At 35.9% G+C, this 25,049-nt stretch overlaps 1 protein-coding gene across 1 annotated transcript in view; it reads right to left on the reverse strand.

Annotated features, from left to right (window-relative positions):
• The window catches only part of LOC140171196 (inositol 1,4,5-trisphosphate receptor-like), a 160,100-nt gene that overhangs the window by 90,659 nt on the left and 44,392 nt on the right, over nt 1-25,049 (reverse strand). The window contains exons 8-15 of the mRNA XM_072194405.1: nt 19,664-19,810; nt 17,709-17,804; nt 10,136-10,296; nt 9,369-9,468; nt 7,758-7,918; nt 6,857-6,998; nt 4,924-5,082; nt 511-683 (exon numbers count right to left, since the gene is read on the reverse strand). Of these exons, the coding sequence (XP_072050506.1) occupies nt 511-683; nt 4,924-5,082; nt 6,857-6,998; nt 7,758-7,918; nt 9,369-9,468; nt 10,136-10,296; nt 17,709-17,804; nt 19,664-19,810 (1,139 nt within the window). The remainder of the gene's footprint in view (nt 1-510; nt 684-4,923; nt 5,083-6,856; nt 6,999-7,757; nt 7,919-9,368; nt 9,469-10,135; nt 10,297-17,708; nt 17,805-19,663; nt 19,811-25,049) is intronic.

Raw genomic sequence — 25,049 nt, forward strand, 5'->3', positions numbered from 1 at the left:
TGTGATACTTAGCTATCAATCAGTCCCCTTTCCACTAATATACTGCCAAGGTGTAAATCTCAAAGAGTAGGACTGTCTACTAGTTGGGGGTATCAGGACAATTTAGATGTCTATTGAGACATGATTGTAATAAGAATGTTTGCATTTACTCTATAACAGCATGTTACTCATGTAATCTGTTAAGATTAGGTATGAAGAAATTTCATATTAATATCATTAAAGTTAAGTTTATATCATGTAATATAAATGCATTTTAATTGATTTTATTAGTCGTCTGGTGCTAAGAGATCACTTGCGATGTATAGCCCTGTATAAATGTCTATTTATTATCCAGAATTTACAGCAATTAGCAGTCAAACACATCAGATCTTAAAACTGCACCACACAGACAGCATAATTTCACTTTGTGTATCACGCCAAGCAGATTATATTATAAAATGACACTACAGTTTCCCAAGTTAGCCTTTAACCTTTTCAATCACACTACTACCAAAACCTTGCAATGCTCACCTGCATTCTTTGTTTTTCCTGACAAGACTCACAAATGTCTCAATCTCTTTGTGTGTGATATGTTTCTCAAGCAGCTTACGGTTGTTGTTCAGTAAGGCTGTGATGGTGTCTTCTGCCATCACATCATAGCCAATCTGCTGCTGCATGAAACCAAACTGTTTTGCTATATATTCCTGTAATGAATAACAGAAAAATATGTAAACAAATTATACAATTCATAGAGACTTTAAAACACCATAGTATCGATGCTACATGTAAACTAATACACCAAACTTGGCACATCCCATTTCAATAGTATTCAATTACACATTCTTAGTCAGTGGGAGTGGTCTAGTTCGTAGACACATAATCTGATTGGACAATCGCATGATTTCGGGTGCCGTCTATCAGGCCGTAGACGACCCCACGTCATAATGAGTGTTGATAACGCGTAACACGCTTGTAGAGGTGCGTGTATGTATCGCATTGTATGCTTAGACTCGCACGCACTAGCAGTACGCACAACAGAATATGTGAAGTTATAAACAAGTTTCGTTCATTTTATAATAGGGGGAGTTTTTATGATGGTAACTTAGTTTTTGTTAAAAAAATTAGTTTGCCGCTATTAAAATAATATTTACCTGACTAAGAATGAGAATAAACGATAGAAATTTTTATTTTTACTATCCTCTACCTATGATAGTTGACAGGCAGGTCCAATATTTTTATCGTAGTGGATACCGGCTGCGCCAGCATACACTACTCAAAATATTGGACCTGCCTGTCGCTCTATCACACGGTAGAGGATAGTAAAAACAAAATTCCTATCGCTTTATTCTCTAAATGTTCTATATTCCGAATATATTTTTCTCAGTCAAAGTAGTTAGTTCAATGTTATAAATCCAACTTTCTTTGTGAAAAGGTTCCAGTAAAATGCCCTGACCATCATACTATGTACATGCTGGAGTATTGTAGGGGCTGTTTTAGACTGCTAAAATTATATTATTCTTTCCTAGTTCTTGTAAATTAAGATTTCAATATGGAAATAATAACATATTTGACAAAAAAACTATTGTTCTTTTTTGATTTTTTTTTCAATACAAGCAAAAGCCTGCTATATATTTTCATGGCAAGTGAAACAACATTTTTTACATTTTACAATTCAGAGCAGTTTTGTAATTTCTTTTAAATTTGATTTGATTTGATTTGATTTATTTACAATATAAAACTGCTATATATCAAACCCTACAAGTCAAAAGTATTTTTTCACAAGCATTTTCAATGCCTCTATAAATTCATGTTTCTAAGATTTGTCAAAAAATATGAAAATACAAACCTAGTGAAAATTTTCTGTTCAAAGTGAACATGACGTTAACAACATTTGCTGAAGCTTATTTTGTCATACATCAAATATAAGGAAGTTCATCATCAAGTCAAAACTGCATGTCTCTAGATTGTTTGAGACATCATCAACACATGTGCTCATGGAACACAACTTACTTGACTAAATGAATAGCTGCCATATGAAGCAAGAAACTAGTGCTCCAGGAGCACTGCAAGTTGACAGCATCTCAAATTTGCACTGTGTTCATTGCAAAAGCATGACACAATGTGCTCCTCCAGACTTCCCCATTTTGTATGCCTATTTTGTCTCTAACTTCCCATAACTTTACACTATGGCTCCAAATAATACCGCTTTTATTAGCAAACTTCCTTTTCCTTAATTCTCTTTGTCAAACAAATTTCATGGTCTCTCATTTATTCTTACACTTGGTTGGGTTATAATGCATGCATATTTAGTCATAAATAAACTGTAAGGAAGCTCATGGTATAGTCACGTATATGCAAATAAGAAAAGACTAATAATGATGCATATGAGAAAGCAGACATGTACTCCATGCTTTATTTATAATCAACTTCCCATGAATTGTGTGCTGGTGCTTTTCAAGTTCAACTCTTGCACAAAATGGCTTCCTTGGTTTTCATTTCTTTAAGGTACATTATTCATTTTGGGGGGATATAATTTTTTACTTTTTTAAAAATAAATTATGCCTTGGTAATTTTTTTTATCAGACAGAATTACCAAAATATTGCATTTCTACTAAATATTACATCAAGATATTTTAATAATAACTATTTGTTTATGGGCACTGATTAAAAATGCAACATATACATGTATTCTTCACAACTGCTAAAGTTTTTATTCAATTTACTTCTAAAGACATAGAGATTTTAATTTTGACACTTTTGAGTAAATGTTGGTACAAAATTAAATTTTCACCCCAACCATCTCAACTCACATCAATTTTCAGAAATGACAGCCAGATAAAATGTGCATATTAACACAAAGAACCTTTATCCAAAAATGTTACATGAAATTTTCAAATAGAGAACTTTTGTCAATACAGCCGCCCTATTTACACACAAATTTTATTCAGGGCTCAAAGCCCAAACTGGTCCACTATAAGGGTACCCTTAGGATTTGGTCTACATTTAGCATGAACTTGAAAATGGATACTGTGACAGTGGTATCTACATGTCATATTTATAAAACTAATATCAAGAAGAATTGGTGGATTTTTTTATTATTTTTCCAAAAAAATGCAATGTTTTAACTCATATCATAAATTTGGGATATAGTCGGTACTCATTTCAATGCTTTCTATATGATTTTCATTAAATGTTTGCCTCTAATAAATGCCCTCCCCTCTTTAAAAAAAATTGCATGCCCTCAGGGAGTTTATTACAGACAATACAGTAAATAAACTTTGGATAACGACACATAAATTTGCTGACACCAACATTGGAACCGCATTTATTCCAGAAATCCTGATTTCCTACCCTTTCTTTCATGCACATGAATCATTTGCCACATCCTGTATTACCTACATAATGTTTTCCATTCAACTTCAAGACATTCCTGATGCTATTTCATAATTTATTTGCATGAAAAATTGAGGCTTTAACAGCAGGAAAATTGTATTGCTTAAAATTTTTGTTCATCGCAACATATTTGTACAAGATTTGAACCTGCCATTTCATAATTTATATGAAAGAAAAATTTAGGGTTTAACGACAGGAATTTTTTGCAGGTTTTGAAGAGTTTTCCCATTGCGGCATATTTGTACAGTATTTGAACCTAGAACCATGAGTTCGTGCGACCGCGCAGGCACAGGTATTGCAAACCAGAGGTCATGGATTTGATTCTCTGCCAAATCACTTTTCTTGTTTCTTGTTTTGAAAATACATGACAACAGAGAAACATAGAAACTCTTCAAATCATCTAAAGTCATATGTGACTGCTCTCACAAAATGTAGCCATCTGCCACAAAGGGGCCGTAATGTCAGCAGAACAAGTTCTAAGATATTTCCCAACACATTTATTGCCTTTCAATCAATCAATAGGGACATAAAATATATCACTGTAAAGCTTTTTGAGGAGAATGTGCCTGTTCAATATCTCAAAACGTGAACACCAACATTATAGCCTATTGTGGTGGACGGACAACTTTAACCAACAACTCCCCATTTTCCACCTCAAAATGGCTCAACTGGTCACATATGAATGACACCTTTACGTTTGCATATCCATCATGAATGCGTTCCTTTTTACATAATTATATTTATAGTACTCAGGGATGTAAGTGGGGTATTTAAAAAAATACGGAAACTAATATATCCGAGCGCTTGCGCGAGTTGTTCTCGGGGGTCCAGGGGCAGAGCCCCCGTGGGGGGTACGTGGGCAGCGCCCCCGTTGGAAAATTTTGTTATTTTAGCCTCAATTATAGTCAATTTCATGCACAAAAACTGTTAATTTCTTCCATTTTCCATTCATTGAAAAAAGGGAAAAGTTACCATTTTAAGCAGTATGTCTGTCCTATCAACCTCCATTGTCGATACTTCAGGTCCAATAATGATTTCCAAGAAAATCGGTCACAATCCATTGAGCCAAATCAAAATAAACTTTCACGTGTGCAATTGTTACGATGTCAGCGCCCCTGGATGTCAGCAGAATTCACCTCCGTCAATCTCTTACACAAGTAATACACAACACGCACAAGCTATCGTTTCACCACTATAGCGAGAGCCGTACGGCAAGCGGCCACGTGCTGCCACAGAGACACGAGCGAAACTAGCGAAATATAATCGCTGAGGCGCTATTTTTTTGTTCCCCTGTTCCAGACGGGGTATTTTCGCGGAGAAAAAAGATACAAAGACACGGAAAAAAACGGAGAAAAAAATACATTTTCGTAATCGGAAAATTACGGGGAAAATACTGAGATTTTTGGGGATGAAAAAAAATACGGAATTCCGTAAAAATACGGAATTCCGTAAAAATACGGAGAAATTACATCTCTGAGTACTTTGAACGTAACTCACTTTGTAACTCCACTTGAACCCACAACTCCCCATTTCCACCTCACAATGACTCACCTGATTCTTCCTGTATGCCTGTTGGGATAGTTTCAGGATGCGATAACAAAGCCGGCATATATTCCTATATGGGGCATGTCGTTCCTCCCCCAGCTCTTCTATCCTCAGCATAGGACCCTCACCGCTGTCGCTGAAAGGAGCCTTGAGGATCTTGAAAATCTGGGGATTATAATAGGAAAGATGCAGAGCTACCCTGGTTAACAATGATCACATACGAGAAGTAATATATGTCCATGATTAATAAGGAGTGATTTATGTTATGAGAGCTGTGATGCATGCCACCCACTTGTGTAAGGCACCATATATTTCACACAATTTGATTCCTGAGAGTATACAGCTCCCAGCACACTTATTTACAACTAAATAATCAATTATATATCCTTTTGTGGCCAAAATAGTGCATGAGCCTATTCAGAAACAGGCTATTTTGTTTTTTATTGTATTTTTGCTCCATATTTTTGCCCATACCTCAATTTCACTATTGCTGACTTTGGACTGATTGTATCAGATCTGAGGTCCATTTCACTAAACTTTACAAAGCTTAGTAAATCTTGAAATCATTCATTACTTACAAAGTAAGTTCCATTTCACTAAACTTAATAACGAACGGTACCCTTCATAAGTAATAGGGATTTACTACAGGGACCCTTAGTTTTGGGTATTCGTAACTTTACGAATGGTTACTTTAGTTACGAAGGGTTAAAAGTTTAGTGAAGTGGACTCCAGTTCACATATTAACCACTGGTAGAATCCCAGTATGGAATCATTACCGAGTAGAGGAGTAGAGAAACATTTGATCTAACCCAAATATTAACCTTAATTAATGCTAGGTTTTAAATTTGAATATGGGTAAAACATCAAACAGATCTTTCGTGTCAGAAAAAACAAGAATGAATAATTTCTCTGTAGATCATTTGTATTAATCAATTAAGATATGGTTCCATGTTCTATTGCTACAGAAGTAAAGTGCGGATGTGCTTGTGGTCTAGAAGGAAAACCACTAAGTTTGTCTTTGGAACTTTCTCATAAGCTACATAAATTTCCATGGTTAAATGTAAGTCTCAACTTTGTTACCTTTGAGTTGAAAATAAAGAGTAAATTGGTTTTTGGAAGAATGTAGGATATATTTAGAGATTGACTGATTTCAATACAGGATTTTAATATGGATTTACAGGTCTTCTGGTTCTTGAGATGTATGTCAAAATATGAAAAAGAACATTTTTATTATGAACTCCAAAAGACCAGATGGCCTATTATGTTCAGGAAGATTACCTCAAGCATGCTCATAGTAGTTGTTGTTGTTACTGTTTTGAATCAAAATCTTCTAATTTCAATTAAAGACCAATTTTAATTAAAATCTATCAGAAATTTATAATTTCAGTTTAAAATGTTCTGGTTCTCGGCACAATGCTTTGACAACAATGCTTCCACCTTGATGTATAAAAAAAATTGTGAAAACATTTGAAAGAAAACATTTCTGGCAAAAAATACTGGAAAAAAAAAAGGAAATTGGCTCATTATCATAATAACAAATGCAAATTAGACCCCCCACTGGTCATGGCTTTCCTATCCTAGAACATGCAAAGTCAATCAGCCTATCCATTCCAGAACTACAGCATCCGGATTGATGGAGGCAAGCATTGACATTGCAAAAACAATCTGCCTCACAATGGAGGTATAGAAATAGTAGAATCCACCTGCAATACCAATACAATCTCTATCTTATTCACAACTATAATATTTTTCACCCCGACGTGGCAGTGATGTCAGCGTGTTGAAGCAGCTGTTTCGTGTGTGCATACATGCAGCACCTTTAAACGTGTGCATGCATACGGTATGCCAGCGCTTTGAGCATCCGCTAGCTACTTGAAGCTGCGCCTAATGACGTGCACTGACGTCACTGCCACATCAGGATGAAAACTGGTATACCAACCTGTTTGAGGATATCTTGTTCACGCATGAGTTTCTGCCGATCTCTGTCTGGGTTTGATATCACAAGATTCATGGCATCACCGCCATTGTTGAATTTATTTGCGACAAAGTAGACAAGGTCATTCAGTAGCTGGGTCACAATTCTGTTAGAAGAAGAAAAAATAATTGTTACTTGTTACACAATGGATTTGTACCAAGAGGTAGAGTGCACTCACAATTTCCAGTGTCAAGTCATTCCTCTGTTCCACACTGAATTAAACTAAATTTCCTGATTGTTTAGAGTTATGCGCTGTGCGTTGGACATATATGAGCATGAATGCTGAAGTGATAAACAATTGGTTGATCAACAATCACAACACAAAATGGTTGACCCATTGGTCATTGGGTGCATAGAAGGGGCTGAGACTTTCCCTCTTATCCAAACCTGAATTCTGATGAATAAGGAGACTTATTTTACAGAAAATTACTGGTGAATCTTCACTACAGGTAAATTAAGTAATTCTTGGCCAAACTTGAACATGTTGCGTCCATGTAGCGTACTAATATAAGTGTGTATGCAATGTAAGGCATGTGCATGCTTTCTTCTGTGTGTGTGAGTTTATCGTGGAGCCACTTGCGTTCTTAGAGTTTGAGCTTTGTCAAGAATGACCTAATTTACCTGTAGTTGTGAAATGTCTCAATGACCAATTATGTTTTTGATACTAGCAAATTAAGGCAGCCAATAAAACCTATCAGGGCATAAGACAGTGCCAGATGAACAGAGATTGTCTTACACTCTGGTACGTTAAGCATTTAGGGTGCTTTCTTACTTTATGTATGTGTGTGTCTCTCTCTCCTCTACTCACTCTCTTTTTGTCTCTCTCTCTCTCACTACATGATATTCCATATTTTCCAGACCTTACCTTCTTTCATTTTGTGTGATAGAGCTCTTTTCTAATTTGACAGCAATTGTTGATAGCACCTTATTGGCATCATTGGCAAAGTCCAAATCTCGGACTTCAGCTGCTGGCACAGGCACGATGGCAAAGGCTTCTTTGTCTTCACGTATCTGGGCAGTGCCAACCTAGAACCGATATATACACAATATACAAATGTTGCATTTTGGTAAGCTTAAAGGGCCATGTTGTTATGCACCACAAATGGAATGTGTGTCTAGTTTATGTAGGTGTTTGTTCCATATACCCGAGTGTTTTGAAATAAGAACAATGTTTGTCCTTGCAAGTCAATTAGGTGACAAAGAAATGTCTGGATATTTTCCAGATTTTTACCATGCTCTTGAAGTTATAAACACATGATTTTGCATATTTGAAACATATGGCAAAATGAATAGAATTGAGGCACATTCATGAGATGATAATTGCTATTGTGTTAACCTCCATTGTGTCTAGTGAATTCTCTAACACTTTAATGAATAGGAATGTAGGGCATCTACAAAATGTATGTCACATGGAAAAAATCATGAATAGACTTTGTTTGTAACATTGGTTGTCTGTTGTTTGAAAGTGAGGTTTGATGATCTGGTCATAAATTACAACAAATGTCAGTTTGTTAATGTAAAGCTGGAATTCCCAACATAGCATGTTGGGCTAGCACTAGCAGGGGTTTATTTTAGTTATTTTCCTTTATTTTCAAAATCCTTCTTGTGGGTAATTTTCCATTTCTTTTTATCAAATTTTCAGGCTCATAAATCCATCGTGAATTAATTCACAGATTCTCCTAAAACATCAATAGCGTAAATCCTTGTGGATTCGCGTAAACATTCAAATGAAGTACTGTGTTTGACCATGGTTTGCATATTTTATGCATAATACACTTCGTTTTTGAAGCAAATGAACACTCAAAAGGACAAATTATGGTCAAATTTACTTCAATCATTAAAATATTGTACAATATTGCTGTTTTAAGGGGGCACCAGAACGAAATTAAAATGCGTCATTGTCTATGTAGCAGGGTAATACACATAATCATGCTTAACCCCCTGAGTGCTACCTAACGATCTAACATTGCCTCTGATTGGTCAATTACATGATATCTTCACTTTAATCACCAATCAGAATGGAGTTTTGCAAATAATTCACCCCATTTTTTTGCGTGGTAAAATTATTCTACAATGTTGCCGATTGGTCCAATTGATAATGAAAACTTCTTTTTGGCCAGGGAGTTCTCACAGGGTTAACTCGCAACAAAAAATTGGAATAAACTGAAATTTTGGGAATAAGCTTTTTTCGTGGAAATCTACTGAAAATATCATAAAAAGAGAATGCTAGGCTCACCAAATACTGCTTTAAAACAAATCATGATAATTTACCCAGTTTTATTTATTAATCCAGTCTATTTCTCTCAAAACTAACCCAATATGTACTCAACAGATATATGGCAGATGGTAACAAACTGTCCAAGACAATTATGAGTAATAATGTAAAGTGCTAAAACTGGGACAACCATAACAATTAGGGGATAAAACTGCTAAAAGCATGATTATTTTGGACGGTTTGGGAGCACAAGTTACATACCTTGAGCATGACTGGTTTGTCTTCAGCTTTGTCCAGTGGTAATGATGTGCTGTGTACCCAGGTATTGGTACATAAGTGTCTTAACCTCACGTAGGAATTCCTACAACACATAGGAATAATACATACACAATATATACATATTTAAAATATTCAGATAACAGTATAATTTGTTCAAGAGTTTCAGTGTAGATGTGTAAATTCATAGATTCATTTATTTTTGTCGTCAATTGGCCAATAAACCATTAACCCACAAATAAAATTTGGTTTAAATTACATTTGACTTGTAAGCTAATGCAGACCACCATAATGCTTGTTTCTACAATTTAATAGCAATGTTATACATAGTGGCCACCATATCAACCCTAATTGTAACCCTTATGCATATCTCGCCATCAAAATAACTTCCATCTTATCTTAACCTTAACAATAAAGACAATTCTAACCTTAAAACCTTACATTGATTTTAGTTTATGTTGTATGTTCTTTGCATAAGCCCCTGTTTGGAAAGCAGTGCTTGTCATTAAAGATATGAATATACAAATTTGAAGCTTAGTTTGTTTTAACTTGAGAGTACGACCGCACACCATCGCACACCTTAATTCACATGTTCAAGTGCGATTTATACCACACCCCAATTCCTGAACTTCTTACCAAGTGCAATTTAATAGCGCACATGACAGCTTGCTTTAACATTTCCAGAAGTGTGATTTGTAGCATGCCTGCTATTTTCAAAACTCAACCCCTGCAGACATGGTGTTATAATTTACCTGGGTACCAGCGAGTCTCCTCTTTGCATAGTTGTAGGATCCAATTCAAATATAGATGCAATATCATTGCCATGTTGAATTGGTACCAGGTGGTAGACGGTTCCACCTTGTGGTCCCCGTAACTTTTCCCTGGTTGTATCTTTGGCTGTGTCAGTGTCCACCTGTAAAAAATATTACAAAAATAAAAAAAACCAATTGTTGGTCATTTAACTTCATAGTAAGTACCAGAATAATTCCTCTGCTACTGAGGTACATGCACATCAATAACACAGCTCCTTTCAGCACTTAAGCTGAATTTAGACATGAAAGTTTTTTCAGAACAGCGATTCTCATACATGATCGTAATCGCTCAGCGATCTAGTCTTAATTCAACTTCAGATTGTAACTATCCCTTCATAGCTCCCCATTACATCTGGGTGGAGTGAGTAGGTCTTCATTTTACTGTATGTTTCTACTGGGGAACGGTTGGCGGGTAATGTGGTTTAGTTTAGAGTGTTACCGGTTAATGTGCTCAGTGGAAACAGATCGGTTCAGAGTGATGCTGTGTGGACACCAGGCCACCGTGATCCACCTCATGAGGTAGACCATGTGGTGTGACACCCGTATTTCTGTCAGTGGAAACACAACGGTTAACGGTTGCTGGGTGTTGAACTTCTTTTATGTACATTTTATGTATCACATCGTGACCTTAAAAGCAGCTTGGGGTCAGGAAAATATTTTCAGTACTTCCGGTACACACCACAACCCTTATTTTAAGCATCAGTAGAAACGTGCTGGTTGTTGTCTGAATCGGATTGTGGGTTACCAGGTAATACCGGGTAAAAATACAGAATGCTCAGTGTAAACACGCAGTTAGTTTGGGAAGTAATGCGTAGCAGGGATTGGGCTATTCCAATTAAAACCCATACACCCTTTATGGTAAACATCACTTAAATCTCCCACAAATGGGGTGGAAATTTCAAATGGAGTGACACATTCAGGTAACCCAATTTAAGATCCACATTCTCTGTGTGGGAGGATTTTAAATGGAATATCCTAAACTGGGAATGGATATGTATCAATTTGAGGGAAAAGACACCTGAAATTATAATGATGGTGTGGATTTTGAAATGATTTACTATATTTAAAATAATGCCAAATTTACATAAATTTTGGTGACAAAATTGTAAATTTGAGAAACAATGAGAAATGAACACTTTTGTCTGAAAATGATGTGAATCCTAATTATACCAGAGAGTGTGAAAATACTACTCCTCTCTGCTGCACATTCTCAAACCCATCTTTCCCTGGTATGGATTATAATACACTTCCAGCCTTGACTCAGGGACCACCAAACCTTAAGAAATCTATGAGAAACTCTCTTATCAAATTTCCTCGAAGGTACATACACCAGTTTTTCATAATAAATATCTCAAATATGATAAGTTATTTAATGTTTCATAGTTATTCATGATACTATAGTGTTCATGAAGTTAATGAACGTTTACTCAATGCAAAAATATTGTTGTTAAAAAATACAATAATCATACAAAATAGCTGCATCAGCTGTCACATGATTTCTAAGGGCATCACTTGAAAACCAATTATTAATAACAACTTGATTGTCATTTTCATCATCAATTTATACACATGCAATAACAACCTCAAGGGTTGCATCAAATCTGTGCATATAGAACTAAGGGCATTCACTACTGAAAGGCTGCTCTTTATTATAGACTAGGTAACAGAAAACAAAAAATACAAATTACATTTTCAAAATTTGGATTGGAATTCATTTGTACATGAAAAAAAACATCCTCAAAATTGTCAAAACCTGGGCCAGTCTGGGCCATTTTTTTGGTTGCCATATATCATAATTGATTTGATTTTCTGACAACTAACACTTTTGAACAATACACATGTGATGTAATACACCAAATTATTACTTAACAGCCAGGCTCTGAATTTCAGGTGAGCAATAGTGCTCACCCCTGACTCTACTATCACAGGAAAAGCTACATTTTGATTTATAAACAGCACCAATAAAGTATTGTTCATTTCTTAATTCAACAATCAGTAAAAATTCAAGCATTTATAGATGGATAAATTCCTTCCGTGCATTTAGGTACTTTCCGCTTTGCACCGTAATTATATGTATGTTAGCTGTGGGTTTTTTAAATGTGCTGAAAATATTTGAATGATATTGATACACTAATTCTTGCTGGCATGTTAAGGGCTCCATAAAAGCAACCAAGCATGTTATTTATGTATTCTGGTAAATGTCAGTGTCAAAGCACAATCAGGAGAAAATTACAAGCTAACAATGCAAATGTAACAAAACTCAAGGCCACTTCTTGCGCATCTTGCACATTACTAGTAAGGCCAGCTACAGCCTTTTATTTCAGTGTAGATCTATAGGTTAATAGATGTGCATCACTTGTTGAGAGAGATTGGACTCAATTAGGCTACCTTAATTAAATCCAGAGTCTCAAAGCTTGTGAGAGAGTGAAATGTAATGCAGAATGCATTTTTCTTTTAATTTATTTGTTTTGGTTTTATGTGTCAGTATATAGGCTTTGGGCCAAGCATTTTGTGCAAAAAGTATCCAATGTCTATTGCAAAATGTTGGAATAGTAGACAAATAAAATCACTGCTACATAGTACAAAATAATTATCTTCTGTGTTGAAAATTTAAAAAACTTGTAGAAAACTTAAAATCAAATAGGAATTTTGAGTTTTATTTTTACCATTTACCATTGAATGCATCAACATTCAGCTCAAGTTCATTGTTGGAAAAATTGACCAATATCAATGCACCCATCTTCAAGAAATATTGATCAATCCTGCACTGCATGCAATTGCATTTATACAATATTTATGCACTCGGTGTATTTTTCTAACAGCTTTTCTGATTAGCTATGTGGTTCTAAGAGCGATTCTTTATAAGCACCCATGTTCACAACTCATAAGCCAGTTTTGAGTTGGGTTTTTTTTCTATTCATTTGCATGCAACTTTTATGCTTCCTTTTCTTCCATATGTCTGTCACTCTTCCTTACAACTCTAGTCTAAGATTGGTAGTGATATCACTGCATATTTCAAGTTGTGTAGTCTTGAAGTTGAAATGCAAGCACCATTCTCGGAATCACAGCATAACATGGCAAATACGCATTTGTGTAAAGGCAGCATAATATGCTCACTCACATACAGATGCATTTTGACATCACTGCCAATCTCCAGTACAGGCTTGCTTTGTTCCACCTGTCTCTCTTTCTTAGCCTATCTTTTCCAGTCTCTCATTCTCTTTACTATTCCTCACTTATCTCTCCCTCACAAATCAGAAAAGTAGCATCTCTGTAGTGCTTTGTCCATTGACATTTGAAATTTACTTCTCTTATAGAAGTGAGTGGTATCTGGTAAATCTTTAATACCACTCTGTTATGTATGTTGATACATTGATTTGTGTCTCACCACACACTACAAAATAAGATAACCGATTAAACCATGTTTCTACCTGTACATCATCACCACTCTACACATATCCACATCATAGGTTAGGAGCAAATTACGTAACTTATCCACCCTACTACACAATCACATGACTAACACATGACACCACACCCTATTCAATCCTACACAATGTAGGTTCTCTGCTATCAGATGCAGCTGAACATAATTCAAGAAAGTTATTTGCGCAACCTATCCTCAGTATTTCACCATCAATCAAATTGAATCAGGAAATTCTATATATCAAGGGAGCATTCAACTTTCAGTGAAAGCTTTGACATTTTGTATTGATGTAGTAGTAAACATAGACCATGCACTCAGGTTTTGGCAACTAGAGTGATAGGGTGATTGAAAACATACCACTACAGTCAGTCTACTCTGAAGTACAAAGTACCGACGCGCACGCACACATTATACCGACTTTGAAGGCACGCAGAGACGCAACACTGCGCACTGTTTACGCCCCGTATACGCGAGCGTTGTCACTTTGTACTTCAAAGTGGACAGACTGTATACTAAATAAATCCTGAATCTGGTTCATCAAAGTTTGCCTTCCAACTCCACACCCAAAACAACACCTTAACTTTGATTACTAATCAATCCTAGATTAATGAGGATCAATTAGCCTTTCCTGTATCTCAAAATGGCACTACTATCAGGGAATAAATAGGATTGGGAAGTGTCACTTTATGATAAAAGTACTAAAACTATGGAAGTCACCATTACCCTGCCATCGCGTAGGCCTGGAACACTACCGTGACTTCTACCGGCTGCATCGCTTCCGAACTTCGCGTTCAAGTAATAAAATTTCCCTGTAAAAATCACGGCTTGCTGCATCCCGATTAGACGTTTCCAAGCCTGCTACAGTGTATTTTTTTCAAATGTTGAACAGCTGTTTCTAATACTTTTAATAATATTTTTAACACATCCATGAATCACCCCCTTTTTCCAAGATGGCGGCCTCCATGCGTGTACCGGGGGTGCTGGCATGGAACCAAAACAACAGCAGGAATCGCTGGTTAGATTGAGCTGGGATGGAAAAGAACATGGGGATCAGTGAAATTTACTGTCAGGGGCCTGCTACTATCATAACTATTCAGCAAGATCCTTACACACTCTGCTGATTAGGCGTTGTTTACAGAGTAACCATGGAAGAGGGGTTCTGATTGGCAAATTGGAATCTCGACATCATCACATCGGCATCTCGTTCACTGAACAAGCTGCATAACATTGTGTGACCACGGTAAATTCTTTGCGCGATAAAAGCAGTTGCTGCAAAAGGACCTCACATAATAGAATAGTATTGCATAGCATATCAAATTTACAATGTCAAGGACTGAAATTGTGGGTTTACTCCCTATTCCAGAAAAATACAGCACTAATTGTATGGGATTTTAAAAATATTATCCTGTTTTGCTAAATGAAAAATAGCTCAACCCTAATCCTTTAGTAAGTTCTAACTGGCAATAAAAGTCAAATATTACATATTGGCCAATCATTGTTTTACTTAAAATAATGACGTCGCTGTGTTATACGAGATGATAGTTGCAATACAGCGGCTAAAAACAATACCTTTATTCTCTAAATAAACATCAAAATGATATTACACTATCAGTAACAATATTGGTAAAAATAAACACAATGCACCAATGGCATATATTGCATTTTGTGCCTCAACTTCTATGTCACCTGATGGCTGGTGCTATTTTTAATATTTAGATTGAAAAATAAGTGGGAGGGGAAAACACATGTGAATACACACATACAACCTGCTCTAACAAAACCGGGAATAAATCCCCAGATACGTGACCATCAGATGGGCTGTACATAAGTCGGGACTTTTTGAGATATTCTCCTCAAAATAATATTTACCTTTGTGGTGGACATACATATATGAAATGAAGTCAAATGATATACCATTTTAAGGGCTCATATTGAAATACCCTACCACGTTTTCACACAGAAAGAAGGCAGGATTCCCCTCGCTAAGCGCGGGCCTCAGGAAAGCTCGGTCATAAAACGGATGGATTATATGCATCAGTGATACACCCTGCCCAGAATTTTAACAAAAGGCGGCTAGCAAAGGAAAGCTGCAGGATGGCGCACACCTTCCTGTGTAAGGGAATTTCAATATGAGCCCTAAAGCTTATGATATATATTTTCTAAACACAAAATAAAACAAAATTGACCGGGGCCGACTTTACGGCTGATTCGTAGTGTACGGTCTCATATATGTTTTTGAACTATGAATTTCAAAGATACCATTCCAATAAAATATTCCAAATTTCCACATTTTCAATTGAATGATTTATGAGTAGCATTAAGAAATATGTGGTTGGCCACTGCATAAATATTAGCCAATGAAATCAGTTCTCGAGATAAGAGAAAAAATGTGAAATCATAATACAAGCTGCATAATTTTATTTTTACAAAGTGAAATTGCAAAGTGTAGTAGAAATTGCTTCAATTAGCAGTTTCTGTGGTACAGGTAAAATGTAATTGCAATTGATTTCTATCAGCGACAGCACAAACTACATCTACACCTTTCTATTTGATTTCCTTTTATTCATGCCTCCAGGGTCAAGTGCAATTCATTGTCGGAATCTGTCTATTTCCTTGCATGTGATTTGCTCTCTACAGCACTTCTCTGTGTACTCATTCTCTATTTCAAATCTCTCATTCTCTTTGATTTCCTCTTACCATTGCTACTCTTAATTTCAGTGTCACGCTTTAGTCTTAGCTTTCATGCTGTCTCTTTCTATATCACATCTTCATATTCTAAGTCATTCTTATCATATATCTTGACTTCTACCCTTTATTTCTCACATACATCTGTATGTCTCTCTCTCTCTCTCTTTCAACTTCTCCATAAACAAAGATACAAAAAAAACTAATTAACAAAACAGAACCTTGACATGTTTACTAATCCTTTAACAAATCTAATTAATATTTATTTTGAGATAGCTAGCCTTGTCATTTTTAAAACATGCTGCTGAATTATTATCATACAACTCATCAAATTCTCAATGACAAAATTTTCTGTCTCCCCATCTCGATGTGACTATGTGGGCGAGATAATCAAAGGCTTCATCAGTTTCGATCCAAATGTCGCCAAATACGGGACATCCAGGAATATACCGAAATGGTAATGCGAAAATTTGGTTGAAAACGGTCACGAATTGGCCTCAAAATCAGTAAAAAAGCGAGTTTTTCAAGCAAATATATAGACCCCCCCTAGCGGCTGTTTGTATGCCAACCAACGCGTCCACTTGACTAGCAGAAATCGCGCCGTCATTAGTCGGTCTGCGTACCGTCCGTACCGCCACTTGACTCGCACACGGTTGCGCATAGCCAACTTGCGCACGGGTACGGTTTATGGTATACGGGATGGGATAACAGGATTAGGCCTACCAAATATCATAAGGGTACGGGAGGAAGCAAGCAAGCAAGCAAGCAAAAATAATAAAGAAAGAAAGAAAGAAGAAAAAGAAAGAAAGAGCGAGCGAGCTAAAAAGGAAATAAAGAATGGACAGATTATGAACCTTTTCATATCATGGATCTTAGGGTAGGCCTATATGGGGTAACGGGGTTATGGTTTAGATTATTTAGTAGGCCTATTTACGTAATAGCAATTCGGCGTGGTATTAAACACCATTTAGGCCCTAGACCTATTGATAGTCTCTTTCATCATGTAATCTGTTCAGTGATTCTTGCCGTTTTAGTAATCGCTCCCGTTAACTCAACTAGCAGAGGCCCGCGCAGAGCACGGGCATTCCGCTAGTAATAAATATTTCAAATGATTGCTCATACACAGTTGAAATTCACCCAAAACTTGCATGAGAATAATTTAATAATATTCTCATGCCACGGCAGCAACTTGGATGTGCAGGGAAAAGAAATCCCTAGATGTGGGATGTACAAAGAAAGGAAAGTGCTAAAGAAAGCAAATGAACAATTACGCTCTCTCTCATTAATTATTTTTCTCTTCTTCTCACTTGATATATTTTGTTGTATTCCGTATGTGTCTACTTCTCCCACATTTTGCCTAGCGCACCTTCAACAGCTGCTAACATGTTAAAATAATCTTACCTCAGCAGCCAAATATTGGCCTGTAGCGAGATGTTTAAACCTGAAGAGGCTGTTCCAATGGCCGGCCCCACCCCTACATGGATCATGTTGTACAACCTGCAATTTAATGTGACAACATCAAAGAGAACATTGTGAACAGAACATTTTATTTTGTCAAAGATTTCAGTACAAATCACTTTCATTCCACCCATGTTATAGTTTCCAATCTAAACTATTCTGTCAATATCAAAAGAGTGATTATGTTGTTTTCTGACAGTCAAAGATATCAGCACACTCTGCATTCCCATGTGTAATGGTACAGGGATCACCATATTGGATTGCCACTCAAGGGGACCCAAATGTATATATTTCTGTCATTTTCCATTGAAGGCTGAAATCTAACAATAAATGGCACCTTCAAGCAGTTTGCGCATGCTGCACTCATTATTTGGCATAGTATAGATTGCAAACTAGAGCATGAGGAAAAGCAATACTGAGGTACACTATACAGTAATTACAAAGTTATAGTCTGTATATCTACCTTGAGTAACCAGCACGAGGGAAAGCAATACTGAGGTACACTATACAGTAATTACAAAGTTATAGTCTGTATATCTACCTTGAGTAACCAGCACGAGGGAAAGTAATACTGAGGTACACTATACAGTAATTACAAAGTTATAGTCTGTATATCTACCTTGAGTAACCAGCACGAGGGAAAGTAATACTGAGGTACACTATGCAGTAATTACAAAGTTATAGTCTGTATATCTACCTTGAGTAACCAGCACGAGGGAAAGTAATACTGAGGTACACTATGCAGTAATTACAAAGTTATAGTCTGTATATCTACCTTGAGTAACCAGCACGAGGGAAAGTAATACTGAGGTACACTATACAGTAATTACAAAGTTATAGTCTGTATATCTACCTTGAGTAACCAGCACGAGGGAAAGTAATACTGAGGTACACTATACAGTAATTACAAAGTTATAGTCTGTATATCTACCTTGAGTAACCAGCACGAGGGAAAATTACAAAGTTATAGTCTGTATATCTACCTTGAGTAACCAGCACGAGGGAAAGTAATACTGAGGTACACTATACAGTAATTACAAAGTTATAGTCTGTATATCTACCTTGAGTAACCAGCACGAGGGAAAGTAATACTGAGGTACACTATACAGTAATTACAAAGTTATTGTCTGTAGGCCTATATACCTTGAGTAACCAGCACTAGCTTTGAAGTTCAGTGTGTTCTGCGTTAGCGTTACTTGGTGCGATATATACTGTAACATGCAGAACAATGTGCCACATATGTACACGCAAGAAACTGCGCTAAGCCAACATAGCACACGCTGAACTTCAAAGCTAGTGCCGGTGACTCAAGGTAGATATACAGACTATAGATATCCAGATGTAATTCATGGTTTCCAGGAAATAAGGGCATTGTGCATGGAACTCAAATCACTATCTACAATTTTATTTCTTCCAAACCTACCACAGACTGCAAATACAAAGTAGATTTTCTTAACAATGGGCTTAAATTGGCGGTGTGCATCTTTCTTGTGAACTATTTGTATTTGAAACAAACATTTACTTAATTCTTGGCCATATGTGACCGTACAGCACGAACGAGCCGTAAATGTCCTCAATTGTATTCTGAGTTACAGTGTAAAATGGGCATGAAGGTCATATTCATAGGTATTTCAATTTGGTGCTACGTGTATCTCATTAAATGAGGTACACGTGCACCAAATTGAGGTACCTATGAATACGACCTTCATGCCCATTTTACACTGTAACTCAGAATTTAATTGAGGACATTTACGGCTCATTCGTGCTGTACGGTCACATATTAGCATCAAATTTGCACAATTCGCCTCACTAAGTCATTTTGGAAGTGGGTCAGTGAGATGACTTTGCATACTTTTATCACTTGTGAAAAGTTTGCTCAAGAGACTACTGTTTCTTACCTCAGTTTCCCATAATGCTTTGGAGCTGGTAGCTGCTGTAGCGGAGGCTCTGCCAGTGGTCCGCAGGAAGATGTAACTTTTCTTCTTGTACTCATCGCATGTCAAGAATTTCTCTTGTTCTGCATGAAATAACCTTACTACATCACCCTGTATATCAGAGAACAAAGGAACAAGGATTACAGATAGAGAGGACATGTCTGCGAGTCAAAATCTACTGCCCATGATGACCATTACATATCATAATCATCAAATAAATAAATGATTATCCCATTTTAAGCCTTCATACAGGTTTGCCAAACCTGGTAGCTTAATTGGGCAACTTTTGAAGCTTTCCACCAACACCAATTGACATAGAGACCAATGGTTAAGAAAGGAATTGAAGACTAATCAACACTGGCGACACAACTTTAAATAATTTCCTGTCTAAAAAAACCTGAAGTGGTTGAAGGAAAACTTTGGAGCCATTTCAGTGACTTGTACAATTCAGGCCGATGTTTGGCAATCCTATCTTTTTATCATTTTCAAAACAAACAAAAAAGCCAGGACATTTTATTCAGTCTGTTAATAATAAGGTTTGTCAAATTGTTACCACTATCTCACTTTATATACCTCATACAAAGATTCTTATCATTTGATTGGTCAATTACTATTGAATATTTTTGCTATTTATTTAAAAAGATTATTGCACTCTGCACCATTGCAATAGTCCTTTTTCCATTGCACTGGCCCACAGCTAACATGGCAACGCTGATAAATGCGGCCGATATCGCGAACGGTGACCACCTTGACTCGCCAATTATAGGTGTAGGTGTAAACTTCTAAAATAAATACAGTTTGTAATATTTCTGAAATTTATTTTGTTTTCTTGGTGATTATGAAATTAAGTGGAAGATAAAGAATTTTATATGAGTTAAATAAAACAAATATTGAATGTTTTCATTTGTTCAATGGAAAGAATATTTTCATTTGGTGAAATATGAACAGTACCATTCAGCCTCGCTGAATGGAACAGTCCATATTTCACCTCATGAAAATATTCTTACCATTGTACTCATAAACATTCAATATTTGTATATGCAGAACAGACCTTGTAGAAAATGACAAGCTGATGTACAATCTTCATATCCACTGATTACCACCAAATTGATTCACACAAATATTCTGCAATAGCTTTATTCTTGTGAATTTTACAAATGGAGATGTATATCACCCAAAAATATATTATTTTTAGTTGTATTATACTTGACATACATTTTGTGAAATTAAGCAATCATGCATCAATATTGATTCTTCTAAAAGCACACATTTTACATGCAATGCTTCAAAATTAAAATTTATTACAGTAAAAGAATAACTTAATAAGGATAAAATAAACTATGAATTGCAATATTCATCACAGACAATAACTACAGTCAACAGAAATTGGATATTTTTTCCAGTGTTAACATCAACACCCACGCAAAAACACTAATGGATTGTATATTTGCACCAGATATAGAAATGAAAGCGAAATATGAACAAATTGCCATTATATAACTTAAAACTATCGTTTCATTCCATATCTATGACAGGCTTAGATGTCGAAGAACAAAGATTTAAAAAATACTTTTCAATAATGACGGATACATTCACATATTTCGTCAGGCGGTCGACTAAACATTTTAGATGTCCATATTTTAACTTCAGTATGTGGTACAGTCATAATTTAACATGAAATACAAAATGAAAGTTACTTCCAAAAATATGTTTTTTTTGACAAAAAGCATATTTAATCGGATGTGATTTCCCATAACAATATTTCCTCAAACTTACTTGTGACATGCACGGTAAAACAAAATTTGTGAAAAAATTAAAAACCTCCAAAATCTGTGAATGTGCTTTGTTTCAACAATAATTTGCACATTAGTTGCATTAGAATACATCTTTCATGTACACTGTAGACCCCTATACATTAGCTGATGCAAGTCAACTAAATCTGGTTCAACTCTCCCATTAAATGTCTGATATTGTCATCATTAAAAACAAGTTGTGAATTTTCGTTGCTAGAGTATGGCAGCACATCATGTATGCATTTTCAACAATTTTAGATGCACAATTCTCGCGATTCCAAATACAGCGCGCCACCAACGACGGCAGTGAAAATTGGCATTTCCCGTGTCTGGGGTCGACATCCTTTTTCATCAACCATAGCTGACCATGTTTGTGATTATTACTCTAAAAACACAATGTTTTATAGTACTTTTTGAAATTTTTGAGATTTTCTGTGTTGAAGTGAAATATTGCAGTTTGATATTCACAGATGTCCTTTTCTAAAACCCGCAAACTTGATGTTGATACTAGGTGTTTCCTTTTTGTTGTACATTTTCTAAAACCGCCCTTTTTTTTGTTTTTAAACTTTACGATGCTTTTCAGCCCGATACGTGCGAGCCTAGTCAATGCGAAGTAGGCCTAGGCCTGTCCTTTTTTAAATGGAAAACGCATAGGTTTTATTTTGGTTATTAGAATAAATTGTTTTCATTCTTTCTGAATTTATTGTTTGTTCAATACGATAATAATATAACACCAGCATACTTAAGAACATCATAGGTGTTGCGTTTTTGTGATCGGCCTACATTTTCTAAAAATTGGGGTTTTTTTGCACGAAGCGCTATAGCTGACCCGCCCCATATGGATAGGCCTACAGCAAAGAAATTCAAGTAAATTTTAAAAAGATTCTTAATGTCTCATTACTTATAAACATGCATCACTTTGGTTTGCCGTTTTTGTTATTATTGTAATTGTTTGATTTGTCCTTATTTTATATTTAGCCTAAATTTGTATTTCTAATTATATTACTATCAAACATTAAAAAAATTACGATCGCAATAAAAACACTTTGTAGGCATAGCCTATCGCATAAAAATAACATTTATTTTGTGTTAATATTTCAATTTGAGACTTTAATGCATAAGTTCAACAATACCTCATAGAGTTCTAGCATTATAATAAAGATGAAGAAAGTTTCAAACTGCAAAAGAGTACATGAATTTTAAAAGATCATTATTTTAAGGCATATCAAGAAAATATGCATGAAATAACTTCATAACTTTAGAACCAAGTATGCTAGACCTTTGGTGTTTTCAGTTTAAAATGATAGCCTATTGTACGTGTAATGTATAATAATTACAGTAACACAATTGTCAAAAATGCCTCCTTTGGCCCCCATGAACCAGATCGTGTCATAATTAAGGTTTAAATTTGACAATTGTCATGCCCGATTTTAATATTAATTCATGTTTCTTTTCATATTTTATTCTTACTTCCGCTTTCTTGCATGTCATACCATCTTTATTTCATCTTTCCCCTTTAATAATTCATAACCCAAGGAAATTTACTTTAATGTAGGCCTAGGCCTACTCCCAAATAGCACACGTTGGTTGGAATGAGTTTCTTTTAGTCATATTATCGGTCGGCACAACATTAAAAAATCAAAAACTTTTTCGACTAAATATTCAATTGGACAATTATTTTAAACACCTAGGCCTAGGCCTATACATGTTTTTTAAAAAGAAAAAGAAAATGGGAAAGATTAAAATCTTTCCCATTTTCTTTTTCTTTCTCATGAAATTATAAGTCAACACTATGAAAAGAACTAAACTGTAGTGTAGCCCAACCTTTACGGCATTGTGGACTTTGGCCAAATTGGAAAGGTTTAAATTCGGAGGGTCGACATTTCTTGCATAAATAATGGATCAGGCCCATGGATCAAGGACTCAACCTACAAAGTAAAGAGGTCAAATCTGGAGATGGACTTTATCGGAGGGGAGAACGCATTGATTAGGCCTGCTTCATTTGAGACTGAAGGGGCGAACCGGACACCCCCCCCCCACCACACACACACACACACATCTATTTACGGTACAATAAGGGACAATTTGCAGTTGATGTTTTTGACAAAAACAAGATAACTTAACATGCTTAACAATGTAGTTTGGAGGCCATTATAGGCCTAAATGAAAATCAGTGAAAACATGCCTATTCATACAGAAGGGTAGGCCTATTCGAGCCCCGCACCAAATTTATTGAGGGGCTGAGCCCCCAGCCCCCGGTTCATAAGCCTATGTAATTTTGTTGACAGAATTGCACCACGAGAGTTTATTTTAAACATTAACAGGTTTATTTGTTTAGTGCAAGTAGGCCTATATATTTTCTCCCGACATTATACATTGGGGCCAAAGTGTTTTGTTTATAGGGCTATAGTATATAGAAGGAAATGGCTTCTAAATTTACGACCTTTCGTGATCATACAGTAGGCCTACATCATGCTACAAAGAGCGTTTCAAAACGTCACCTAAAAATGCTTTAAAACAATTAATTCATATCTATTCAAGTTTGTAAAAGGTTATAAATGTAAAACATCTATAGGCCTAGGTTAGGAAAAAAATAATAAAAATAAAAATAAGACAAGCGTTCAAAACATTTATGAAAACCAAAAGCTTTTATCTTAATCATGTATCACGCATGGTAATAAGTTATCCAAATAAGAAATAAAAAAGGCACGAATTTGCGGTTTAGATTAAATTTCCTGTTTGAAATTGTCTAAAGCATTTGCTATTATAGGCCTACCCAAACTCGAAAATTTACATTTTGACATCGGGTTTATAGGCCTATGGTAGATCAGAGACATCAACATTTTTGACATCGAGTTTTAACCGTAGATGGTTGAATAGGAATAGAGTACATTTGAAATTCGAAAACGTTAATCGTATTAAAAAAAATAAATGCTTTACCAGCGTTCGAAATAGGGCCGGTCAGCCGGCCATTGGCCTGTAACTTTTTGGCCAGGCCGGTAACTTTCGTGACTAGCAGTCTAGTTGCCGCCAGGCTGGCCGGTAACTTTTAAAGGTCAAAGTTTTAGTTTTAAAACATAATTCATGAATAATGCATCTTTTATCTGTCATTATTTTATTAAATCACTTACTGAAGCATGGTATAAATAAATTTAATAGTTTCAATCCGACAAAATGCAGTCCCGATCTTGCCAGAAACATTTACGGTTCAACCACCGCTTCGACCAGCCTAAGTTTTATTCTGTGAATTACATTAGTCCGAGTCGGACTTGGAGTCTCTGACATCAGTAATGTGGATCATGATTCAGTTGTGTAAGAAGTTTACGGTGGAGGGGACGTACTCGAATTACATTTTGATAGGGTGTGCCGCTGGAACTCTGAAACCCCTACCTATATTAAAACGACTGATTAGACAGTTGTTGACAAATTTTTCTCAAATCAGGATCCTAACATGTTTAGGGATTTTTTCTCAAATCGGGACCCATGTTTAGGGATTTGTTGCAGTTGCCACTTTAGTTTAGACTCATAAAACTTACAGCTGGGACAAATTCCCGGGA

This window comes from Amphiura filiformis, chromosome 15 (assembly GCF_039555335.1).
Source record: "Amphiura filiformis chromosome 15, Afil_fr2py, whole genome shotgun sequence".
In the NCBI taxonomy this organism is placed as follows: domain Eukaryota; kingdom Metazoa; phylum Echinodermata; class Ophiuroidea; order Amphilepidida; family Amphiuridae; genus Amphiura; species Amphiura filiformis.